Source organism: Tetrao urogallus (assembly GCF_951394365.1).
Source record: "Tetrao urogallus genome assembly, chromosome: 6".
Classification (NCBI taxonomy): domain Eukaryota; kingdom Metazoa; phylum Chordata; class Aves; order Galliformes; family Phasianidae; genus Tetrao; species Tetrao urogallus.
Genome location: NC_136819.1, coordinates 48721286 through 48733130, shown reverse-complemented (window position 1 = coordinate 48733130; position 11845 = coordinate 48721286). Strand labels below are relative to the sequence as shown.

At 43.6% G+C, this 11845-nt stretch overlaps 1 protein-coding gene across 1 annotated transcript in view; it reads right to left on the bottom strand.

Moving 5' to 3' along the window:
- Nucleotides 1-2895: 2895 nt before the first annotated feature.
- The window catches only part of EVL (Enah/Vasp-like), a gene marked incomplete at both ends in the record, with an annotated part of 89199 nt that continues 80249 nt past the window's right edge, over nucleotides 2896-11845 (bottom strand). Inside the window, 8 exons of the mRNA XM_079537479.1 lie at nucleotides 2896-2933; nucleotides 3990-4047; nucleotides 4422-4488; nucleotides 6565-6627; nucleotides 6732-6798; nucleotides 8493-8559; nucleotides 10211-10271; nucleotides 11376-11497. Coding sequence (XP_079393605.1) covers nucleotides 2896-2933; nucleotides 3990-4047; nucleotides 4422-4488; nucleotides 6565-6627; nucleotides 6732-6798; nucleotides 8493-8559; nucleotides 10211-10271; nucleotides 11376-11497 — 543 coding nt within the window. The remainder of the gene's footprint in view (nucleotides 2934-3989; nucleotides 4048-4421; nucleotides 4489-6564; nucleotides 6628-6731; nucleotides 6799-8492; nucleotides 8560-10210; nucleotides 10272-11375; nucleotides 11498-11845) is intronic.

Genomic DNA, 11845 nt, shown 5'->3' with positions numbered 1-11845 from the left:
TGTGTTCCTCATTCTGTGTTATTCCTCTGTAGAGAATGACTTTTCTCTAGCTCCCTTAGCTGCTATACAGTATCACTAACCTACTTGATCCATATGTTAATAGCCAAGCCTGATACAGAAACTACACTATAAACTGAAGGTAATAAAAGTTGTTGACTGTGTCTCACCTGCACAGCAGCTGTGCTCCCATTCTGCTTTGTCACAGTCCTCCCATTCTGCAGAGGGACTTGAAGGTGCTGGAAGTCCTGATATCTGCTGTGCTCTCAAGTAGCAAAGTACCAGTTTAAGAGGGTCACTGGTCTCCTGGTGAAGTTGATCACAGCTGTTCTCTACCCTTAACACCTGACAGGTAGCCTCAGAACTTCAGTGATCTGGGATGGATTTATAGTGCTGAGTAAAGCACCTGGAGATGGGACCAGGTGTTATTGCTTCTACCAGCTAAGCCCCCCTGTCCATCCTGTGCACCTTGGGACTCTGCTCCCATTAAATGGCCCTGAACAAACTTCAGTTGATTGTCTTAATAACAGGAGGTGTCACCATAGGACCACGCTGTATCCAGGCTGTACTCAACCTGGTGACAGTGTGGTTATCACTGACTGTAGGTGTAGTGCCACACTCCAAGGTAAAACATGAACTGAGCTGGGGCCCAACTCTGTCAAGCTTAAGATAATAGAGACTTTCACAGAATGGCTGTGACTATCTGTGAGGCAGAAGTTTAGAAAAGCGCTTGCTGTTGTCAGGTATGCCATCAAATAGCATAGGACAAGGGGTAAAGGCCTTACATTGCACCAGGGAATGTTCCAGTTGAGTATTAGGAAAAGTTTCTTCTCACAAAGAGCAGTACTGCATTGGCACAGGCTGCCCTGGGAGGTTGAGGGGTCACTGTCCCTGCAGATGTACAAGAAGTGTGGAGGTGTGGCACTGAGGTGTATTGTTGGTGGGCATGGTTGGACTAAACGATTTTAGAGGTCTTTTAATTATTCCATGAAATGGTTTTATAATTAAGAAACACATGAGCTATTGTATATTTATACAGCAGACAATAATAAACTTTAGTGATGTTTCGCTGAGTTCTTCCTCCCAGAAAGGCTCTTTCTCCTGGTCTTGGAGCTGTAGTGTTGTGTTTCACATCCATGCCTTTCTGCTTTAGTTCCCACATGAACATCTTATCCTGCTGTCGATCTTTCTCTAGCCAGGTGGGAAGCCAGCACTAAACAGCTAGCAGATGTCAGGCTTGGACTGCAGAGTACCCTTCAATTAAGCTTAAATTTCCCTCATTTATCTAGTATTTAGGTTTACAATGTAACTGGAAAAAAAAAATGTTTTCTAGAAGACAGATGGGGTGGCTTTGAAGATTGCTGAAGGACAACTGCAAGCTCTCCAAGCCAAAGCACATAAAAGTTTATAAGTAACCAGCGAGCCTGCCCCACCTCTGCCCTCCTGGCATCTTGCTGCTTGAAGGCAGTCACACAGGATCATGGAATTGGGTGAGAAGGGAGCCCTGGCCCAAGCCCTGCTCCAGCAGGGCCCCACAGCATCCTCCTGGTCCCTGCCTGAGGGCTGAGGAATGACCATGGCCCCTGGGGCTCTGCAACAGCCCCCCTGGACCTGGTTTACAACATGAAGCCATCAGGAAGGCCCAAAGCAAGGTGGTGGAGCTTGGGAAATGCTGATTTCCACAGCTGAACTCCCATCACTTTGTGCCTTTTACACAAAGCTGTCCAGGAGATTGTATGATATCTACTGCCTTGTAAATTCCACACCAAATCAAGTCGAGCAGAAATTCTCAAGATTGCACTGATGGAAAGAATGGTAGCAAAGAAAAGAACACGTGACCTGATAGGTAAGAGCAAGTGTGTGATGAAGTGCTCAGCCATGCTGATGCAGCATCCCATACTCATTTCTGACACCTCAGCTTCCACAAAATAAAGGTCAGCAAAGCCTGCACAGAGTTAACAGATGGAAATGTGAAATATTAATGAGTGACTCCCATAAGCCTCTAGTTCAGCAGCACAGCATGTGGGATTTCTGCTTTGCTGTGGCCATGCTGCCCTAATGCCTTCAGCAGCCTTGCTCTGAATGACCCCCCTCTCCTCCCAAAAGCTCAAACAGGCATGAGTGGTGGGATGTGTGGGTCTTGTTTTTACTGAGGAGATAGAGCAGGACAGTTAGTGATGGCCTGAGGCAGACATAAACTGCCACCCTCCACTGATTTCAGCACTCCCCAGGTGAGTCTTCATCATCACCCTCCCCAAGCCAGTGAGGAAACATCAGGTGACATTACAGTGGAGAAGCTGAAGGGGTTAATGACATAAACAAAGGCAGGGCCATGTGGACAATAAACAGTTTATTACCAATATGAACACAGATACTGTGATGCAGACGTACCATTTTTTTTTTATATTGTGATAACTCTGAGACAAAGAACTTGTTGGCTGACAACTAACATGTCTCTTTTCTTCTGGTGATGCCACAATACATTTCTGTTGGCAAAGGATCTTCATTTACATTGCAGACTACTAATAAAATTACTTTGAAGTCATCTATCAAAAGCAAATGGTTCACGTGTGTTCTTATCTACTACTAAAAAGAAAGGTAATACATTTAAATAAGCAAATACAAAATACAAAAAAGGCTGACAAATCCAATGTGCAGTGTCAGATGAAATCTAAAAAATCCAGAAATTTAAAATTTAATATTCTTTAGATTAAGACTTTTAAAATGAAGCAAATCCAAGGCAGCAGCAAGCTTCAAAGTGTGCTGAGTCTGCTAATAAAAAGGGTATAAGAACAAAGACAGTGCCGGTGTCCTCTCTCACCATCTTGCGTGACCTTGGTACACTCAGAAATGATTCAATCTTCCTAGCATTCTTAGTACCGTCCAAATGCTTTGCAATCATGTTGTACTGATCCTACTCAACTCCTGCCGTATGGCTAGAAAACCAAACCAAAAAAGTTAGCACAGAACATTCTACCCAGCACATGGAAAACGCTAAATACAGAGCTTGCAGAAAGTACACGCCAGTAAAAGGATGAGTGGAAGGTAAAAGGATGAGTAAGGGTGAACAGTCAGCTGTTTGCTTGCAAACTGCAGTAGTGGTTTAAGTGGCACCTGCGATTCATGTGAATGTCTTATTCTGCACTGGAATGAACTGGGGAGTCTTTGAGGGCCAAGCTGCTGGGAACATAGCGAACGGGCAAGGGTGTCCTCAGCTGCCAACTGCCCAGCTGTTATGAGCACGCGGTGCTGGGGCAAGGGCAGCGGGCATGGCTTTTAGCTGTTTGACAGTCTCCTCTTTTTCCCCTTTCGTATGAAGCTAAGTTGGGAAATGCAGGGTGTGGATGTGGATCTTCGCACGCCCTAATGCAGGTGTCTATAAATAAATAGGTACTTTGCTGTGCGTGTCATTAATAGCAGCATTACGCTGTCTCATGTGGGCCTTGAAGAACATATTTTGTCACAAAATGTAAAGCAATTTATAAAAAAAACTGCTGAAACACTGCATTTCACCGAGTTAGAAAAATACATGGCTATTCAGATTGAGTTAAGTGAAATAGTTTTTTGAGCACAAGCATCCTCCAGAGGATGCTCAGAAAGGGTTTCCAATTTGGTACACTTGACCCTTCCTGTGTCAGACCAGTTGCGTGCGATTTCACACTCCCTGGTTGCGGTGAACTGATGTGCCATGTGGTGAACATGTGCCATTGGGCCAGTCCTTTCTTCCACTCCCACCTGTGAGACGCACAGGCCAGTGACTTTTTCACAGGTTGGAGTGAAAATGTGTGTCAACAGCATAAAGATAAAGGATGCGAATATAGTGTTATGACCAAAGACTGGTTGAGGTAGAACATTTTTCTTCAGATGTGTATATAAATCAGAGCTGCACAAACAGGTCTGAAAACACCAGGAACTCCCTGCAGTGCCTATCATCTTATCTACAGGAAATTAGTCATAAAGGTGAGAAAAATAATGATTTTTCTCTTTCTTACCATCAATTATCTCCTCTTTCACTTTGTGTAACTCTCTTACAACTTCCTCCAATATTTCCTGATGAGACAAAACACAAGTCAGCTGCTCAGCATTTCCTTCTGACTGGTGGAAGAAAACGCAAGTTTAACACGGTCGTGGTGGGTCCCCCACCTCCGCGGCTGCTCAGAGCCTAGTTCTGCTTGCAGCTATGGCTGCACTCCCAGGCCAAGGGTGCAGCAGAGGCTGGGGCATTTATTTGCACGTTTCGTACAGTCATCTTGCTCAAATAGCAGTGAGATTGTGCTCTCTTGCTGCTCACCAGCTATCCTTTCTCTAAGCACCTAGTCATAGAGGAAACCAGAAGACTGAACAGTTGTTTTGCTTGTACAGCGCATGCATGGGGGAAAATGGGTAGCTCGTCAACTCAGGTGTGAAAAGACCTTTCAACTCACCTGTTTCATCCGATCAAAATCTAAGGCATCCATAGCCACATCATTGCTGCTGCTCACTGGCTTCATCCTTGATAAAGGGAAGAAGAGAACAAAATGCCGGCCCATCAGTGTCTGCAGTGTGTGCTGAGCCACCCCCCCATAGAGATGTAGGTGCAGCCAACGCCAGAGCAGCAACATCCGTATGGGAGAGCTGGACTAGGGACTCTCCATGTGCTGCGGGGCTGCGTCCTCAATGAGGCTGCTCTCAGCCTTCAGTGGAGCAGAGAACACATGTAAAATAATTGTGCTGAAATCTCATTCAGGATTTTTTGGGTGTAGTGGTCCTCCATGATTTTAAATTACAAAACGCTGGGCTGACCTAACAATATACTTCATTACAGCACTAGCAATTTGCAAGATAGATGTCTGGTTTTCTACCTTTCTCAATCCATTTTTTGTACAACCACCCTGTCTTGGCTATCTAGGCTTTAATAAGCTGTTAAAATAATAGTAAAACACAGGTGACCATAAGACTAACCCAGTAATAACCCAATAATCCTTTCCTTGGGAAGGCCTGACTGCCTGATACATTTGGGTGTTATCAGCCTTTCTGGACCGTATTAGTCCATAGGCTGAACTCTGCTGATGGCTGTGGAATAACATAAAAAAGCAGAAGCTGTCTGACTTGCCGTTTTAACAATTTTAAAACATCTCAGAAACGAATCATGTTAAATAATTCATAGAAGAGGTTTCAAATAACTTTGCCATCATTTCAGGGCCCAAACTGAGGGCTGGCTGAGATCCCACCGCCTCTGCGAGTGTGTTTGGTCTCACAACTCTTTCTTGGGAAAACCTTCACATTTTGCTACAATCTCAAAATGAAGTTGAGAGGTAAGACAGATACAAACGTCATCAAGCTGATTGAGAAGGAGACTGGCCACTGCTGGGAGCTTCTGCACAGTGCCCCTCTCTCCCTGAGGAAGTCAGACAAGCAGCAAACACTGAGCATTACTCAGGCATTAAGCTAGCAATGGATTTTCCCTCACTCAACTCCTCCCAAGGTGGAATGACTTTGTAGAAACGAGTTGGCACAAACTTGATGGCTGCTTTAAATAGCTCACATTTCGTTCCTTTCTGCAAGGAGAAGAAATGGTCTTTCCTATATCTAATGGAAACACACAGCAGTGTCCCATTGATTTTAGGAAAGCAGGCAACTGCATTTCACCCTAGGAACACTGAAGCACCCTTCAATTTTTGGACAGGGCATGTTCTGGCATCTGTAGCACAGGAATAGGTAAGCACAGATAGTTGCCATTGGCAATTTTCTTTCTTCTTCTATCACTGTAGTACAAGTAGGTGCAAAACAAGGGGCAATGCTTTGCAGTAAAACAAGGGGCAATGCTTTGCAGTAAATGATAACTATATGCAACTCCTTTCACTTATCCAGCCATCTCAGTGCTCGGTATTACAGGAACAGAACATGAGGTGGGCCAGCTGGAAGAAGTCTCTCTCTTTCACTGCCCAATACCGAACCTCAATCTCCATCTTGACGGGTAACAACTTGAGTGATCACGCACAGTGTGGCTGTTTTCACTAATGGGGTGGCTGGATTCCTGCTTCAGGCTTCTTGGCTTTCTTCACATATTTCTGAATGCCCTGTCTGGCGCCTGGGGCTTTCCAGGCCCAATGATATGAAGTTATTGCACCAAACTTTGCTCTCCTTCCTCATGTATCCACTGCAGTTGCAGAGGAATAACTTTTCCAAGTTGTCAGCGCTTCAGATCATTTCTGTCTTTGATTTTGGATTTCTGCTGAAGCTGGACAATTAAACCTTCCCCTCCTGGCAGAGACATCCTGAACCAGCTGTATAGCAGTGCTCCAAAACCTCCCACCCACTTGGCACAGCACACTGCCAAGCCCACAAATATTTTAAGCACTTGCTTAAGTGTGATTAACTCCTGTGCCCACCTGAGAGGGGGCTGTTTCCACGGAACAAGCCTTTGACACAGCACGTGCTACCATCACACATTTCAACTTTGTGCAGGGACAGACAGAGCAGATAGAACAGAATGAGTAAAGACAGAAAACAAACATCAGTGCTGAGCACTGGGATTTGCCAAAGGACAAGTCAAGACAGGTAAGAAGGCGGACTGTTAGCCAGTACCTAGAAGACACGTGGGATTGTGTGGGGCTCTTAGCTTCACAGCTCTTCACCATGGATGGATTTCTACAGCAATGGAATGAAACGAGACATGAGTTGTGCAAGTGCCACGGGGACAGCGTGACCATCCCAACTGCTAGCCAGATGCAGGGACAACCTATGCCACTCACCTAGACAGTAATGAAGATACAGGCTTTTCAACAGAATTGCTCCTTTCCCATGGCTTCTTCCCAGAGTCTGGAAAACAAAGATGAAAATTTACTGCCAATTATTTTTTCTCTGATAATAAAAAATCCTGAAACCGTTTTATACAGCCGCTCTAGAAAGATCCAGGAAACCAAAAGTGCTGAATGAGTGTAGTTCCCTACACTCCAGAGAAAACATCGACAAAAATCTGCTTAGGGACCTCGTTAATGGAGGACCAGACACTTAAATGATCCTGAAGAGACATGGAATTGGAACAGTACAAAGAAAAGAAGAAATCACTGAGATCAAGAAATACAAGTTAAGTGTTGCTTATGTTTCTTGACTGCACAGTTGGCATAAAAAATGAATGTATATGAAAAAAAAGCAGCATGATCTCCCCCTGACAACTGACATTTCCACAGAGAGAATTTATTTAATGCCGTTTCCATTGCTAGCTAACAGAACATTTCCCAAACTACACTTCAGATGTCTTGTTTCTGAAAATGCCTACTGTTATCCCAGCCTCTTCTTATGCAAATAGGCAAAAATAAAGTGTGCTCTTTCAGAGACCTGAATGGCACACAACCTTATACACAAAAGTCTGTTGCTCTGTAAGGTCCCAAAAAGCGATTTAGAGGAATAATAGGCACTCCCAGGAAGTCCCTAGATACTGTTCCTCCTTTACATGTGTGCACCCTTCTACTAACCTCCTCCCCTTCCTCTGCAAAACAAGCAAATAATGGCTTTGTTCCAAAAGGAAGCTGGAATGGTTAAATACTCATTCCTTCGGGAGAGATTTCTTTCAGCATGTATGAAAGGCAAGGCTCATGCAAGGATAATTTGCTAATGCAAAGTTGACTGGCTTGCAGCTTATCTACTGTGATAAAATTATTTCAAATCATCATAGGAAAAACGTATTTTAGGGGCTACTTAATTTCACGTACTAACTCCCAAGATCAGGCCTACTGCAACAAATTTCTTGGTTAAGGGTAACAGTTTGGGATCCAAACCCCCACTTTATGAATCAATGCAACTACACTACCACAAGTGAAATAACAGAGGTATCTGCCTCTGTGGTGGCACAATAGTGAAGACGCAGATCCTCAGCTTTATGTCTGGACCTCTGTAACTGTATTGACTCTTTGCTCCCATGCTGAGAAGTGCACAAAGTTACATTTCCTACCAAGTACAGCTTTTGAAACAACAGCTATTGGGGAAATCTTCTGTTAACTACTGCTACTGAGCTCTGGCAGATGGCAATGAATCATAGAATCATAGAATGTCCTGGGTTAAAAAGGACCACAATGATCATCTAGTTTCAACCAGGCTGCCCAGAGCCACATCCAGCCTGGCCTTGAATACCTGCAGGGATGGGGCATCCACAACCTCCTTGGGCAACCTGTTTCAGTGTGTCACCACCTCTGTGTGAAAAACTTCCTCCTAATATCTAACCTAAAACTCCCCTGACTTAGTTTAAAATCATTCCCCCTTGTCCTATCAACTATCCATCCTCATAAACAGTCATTCCTCCTCCTGTTTATAAGCTCCCTTCAAGTACTGGAAGGCCACAATAAGGTCTCCCCGGAGTCTTCTCTTCTCCAAGCTGAACAATCCCAGTTCCCTCAACCTTCAGTCTTCATAGGAGAGGTGCTCCAGCCCTCTGATCATCTGAATCAAGAGTCCCAAGGTGATGCAGAACACTAGATGAAGAAGACTGCTAAAAGCCAGTAGCTCAGTTTTAATACCTGATGAATTTTGTTGCTGCTGGGTGGGTCCTCGTGTACTGGTTGAAGGAGAGGTGCTAGCATCATCCTAGGAAGAGAAAAATAGGGCATAACTTAATTCTGAGTTGAAACACAGGGTGCTCTTCTGCTCCAAAGACCAGTCACAGTACAGGTGGTACAAAATCAGGTTCTCTTCTAGCACATCTGACAGGCCCTGCTATCATGGTATGGGCTGAAATTTGTTGCAAATTTAACCTTTCTCCTCATTTAGCATGAGAAAATTCCTCTTATTCATTTATTCATTTTGTTAATATGGGCACTTTGCCATGATTCCACTGAATCGCTTTTGTTTCTGTATACCAAAGCAGGCTGAGTTACCACTGAAGAGTGCTGGCTGGTGAAATCTAAATATAAAACATCCATATCTCACTTTAGAAACGACCTGCACTGTGGAAACTGAGCCACCTGCAGGAACACTATGTCACATCCCAGCCTTTCAAACCAGGACAGATACTGCTACTGGGGAGAGTGGCCCAGGTACTGACATAATATAAATAATGACATCACTCAATGCTTCTCCTAACCAGAATGCTATATTCTATATCTCAGATTTAGACTTTTCTGTGACTTATGGCTGACAGATCATAAAATGTTAACCCATATTTTTGATGAACACATTATTTAGCTGCCCTCAATATACACTCAGGCAAAGCATTAACTGAGTATGGTAAAAACAAAACTGCACCAAGTTTGACAGAAGAGAACCTCACCATACTGTGTGTGCAAGATACACACTAGACAGACTGAAACATCTTTCTTAATAGTTTGGCACTATCAGGAAGTTTGGCATGGGATGCAAACTACTGCACAGCATCAAGGAGTGAGAATCAGAGGCAGAAAGGCAGCAGAGGTTGAGTAATTAGAAGCAAACTGGTACCTGGGCACATGGGCACATGAGACGCTTTATGAACTCGCAGAGGGCCTTCATAAGGGTACAGGCTGGTAACAAGGATGCTCTATGAGCAGCAAACCATGAGAAGGGACATGACATTAATCTTGGCCTCTTAAACCTGGAGAGATCTCTCATGGTTTAGCAGTTCAACATACAGAAAGAAGTGTTTCAATCTGAATGCTGAACTCAAAACTACAGCCCCAAGTTGTGGACAGCATACAGACAGACTGGTTAATGCAGAAAGAACCCTAAGTCTCATTACAGTGTAAGTATTATGAATACATTCTAATTTTTGAATTGTCTAGTAGCTAATGCACTGTTTCTCCTTCCCTCCCAGAGATGTGTTTTATACACACTCTGGGGTCTGCAGTGAGCTGATTCTTCATGAAGGATTAACCCCCACGGTTCATGATTCACTCCAGCTCAGCTGAAGCTGCAAATTTAAAGTACATTACACAGCCCTCATCTCAAGATGACTTGCCAGGAGGGCTTATTGCATCTTCACTAGGGGTAAGAATCTCCTATCCCCTGAAACACTGGGAGCAGACCATGAAAATCACCAACTGATCTAGTTTGGACAACATCTCACACACGAATACAAAGGCAATTCTTGTTTCTAGTGTGCTCTTTCCAGGATAGGTAGAAACATTTAGTTTGATTGAGTATGTATTGCTGGGCCAGCACTGCTTGTCAGACCCTGACGCACACCAAGAACGAGAACAGGACTTCACAAGGCACCACATCAACATATTTGCAAGAGCACAACCATAAGGAATCCTTAACTTACATTTTGGCTTTCCTCTTCTTTTTTGTCACCTGGCTTGTCTGACTGCGACGCTGCTTTCCTCCTTTGCAAAGAAATATGAGACAGGACAGAGTCAGCCCTCCAGCATCACATCTCCTGTGCAAGGCACCAACCTCCACGTGGAAGGCTGATTTAAGCTTTGCTGAAAGTTGCTATTTACTAAGTTCACCTTACAGAGCTTGACAATGACCAAATACATTCGGTTGCACAGGACTTGAAATGGAGGCGAGGAACCCAAACCTGAGCAGGTTCTCAGGACTCAGAGGGGCAATATTTTCAAGCCACATTCAATAGAGGAATGCAGAGTGTGGCAACTGTTTTTCCAGCTTTGTATATTTATTTAACACTTTCCGAAAGATTACATCCACAGCTCACGTTCAGAATTTCTTCCGAAATAATTAAGACATGGAGAAAAGCTGGAATCAGATCATCTGCACTGGAAACTATGTTTATCCTACTCCATCTTTGCACACCATATATCCCACTCATCTGCTTGTTTTACTACTCTTATGTAAAAAAGGAGAGTATCTTTAGAGCTAAAACCAAAATATATGTCACTAGGAACCTGTGAATTACAGTCTAACAGAATATTACTGATAGAAGGAGGGGAAAAAGAGAAAGCAAAAATAATTGAAATAGAGTGCCTTTAAATGCCTGATAGCTTGATATATCATTACAAGTTGTTTTGTTGCAGAATATATTGGCTAGACTGTCTTATACACACTGAGAATCAATAATAAGTTACCTGCCAAGATGTTGCCTTGTTATTCCATTTATGGTTTTATGCCCAATATCCTGACTGTGCTGCATAAAAAAGTTTCCTTCCTAGTTTACTCTTCCTGAAAACAACAACTTTGGAACAGACTTGGTAAATGGCAGGATCACAGAGGATGCATTTGCCACCATCTTTGAAGGTTACTCTGAAGGCTCTGCCACAGCAACACAACTCTACAGCAACACCAGGCACCACTGCTGCAACACCTCCACCTTCACACCAAATACCAGAGGATGTTGGTGACTAGGGCCTGTACAGGACTCATCGAACTGCAAGAGGCATCAAAGTGACCCACTGCTCAACCTAAAGGAGAGCACGTTGTCCCATACACATGAGCTCATGCTATGGCTTACTTGAAATTTCAGTACAAACCTTTTTGCCAGTAATTTATTCATTTCTTCCATTAATCCTCCACTGCCTCCTCCACTACTTGTTCGATTGGCATCGCTCTTAGAGACCCCGCTGGGGCTGGACCCTCCTGAACCATCTTCTGGCTTGAGACAGAAATCAACATTGAAATTAATGAAAATAATTTAATTTACAATCATACCCTTAATGATCAGTTTTCCTAATTATCATATAACATGTGACTTAATAAATTCAGTGGCAGTCTGTGTGAGGCAATATATATGGGCAAATGATGAAAAATCCCACAGTGCTGTTTCTTTGTAATTACGTTTAGGTTACACAACCCCTACTGAAGTGGGCATTTATTTATGTGAGGCCTCAAAGCTGGTGATTTTGAGCACTTACAATGCCTGTAAACAATAGTTTACAGTGGCAGATGCTACAAGGGTAGACTTTGCAGAATCAACGAAGTCCTGGCAAAATGAAAAGCTGCA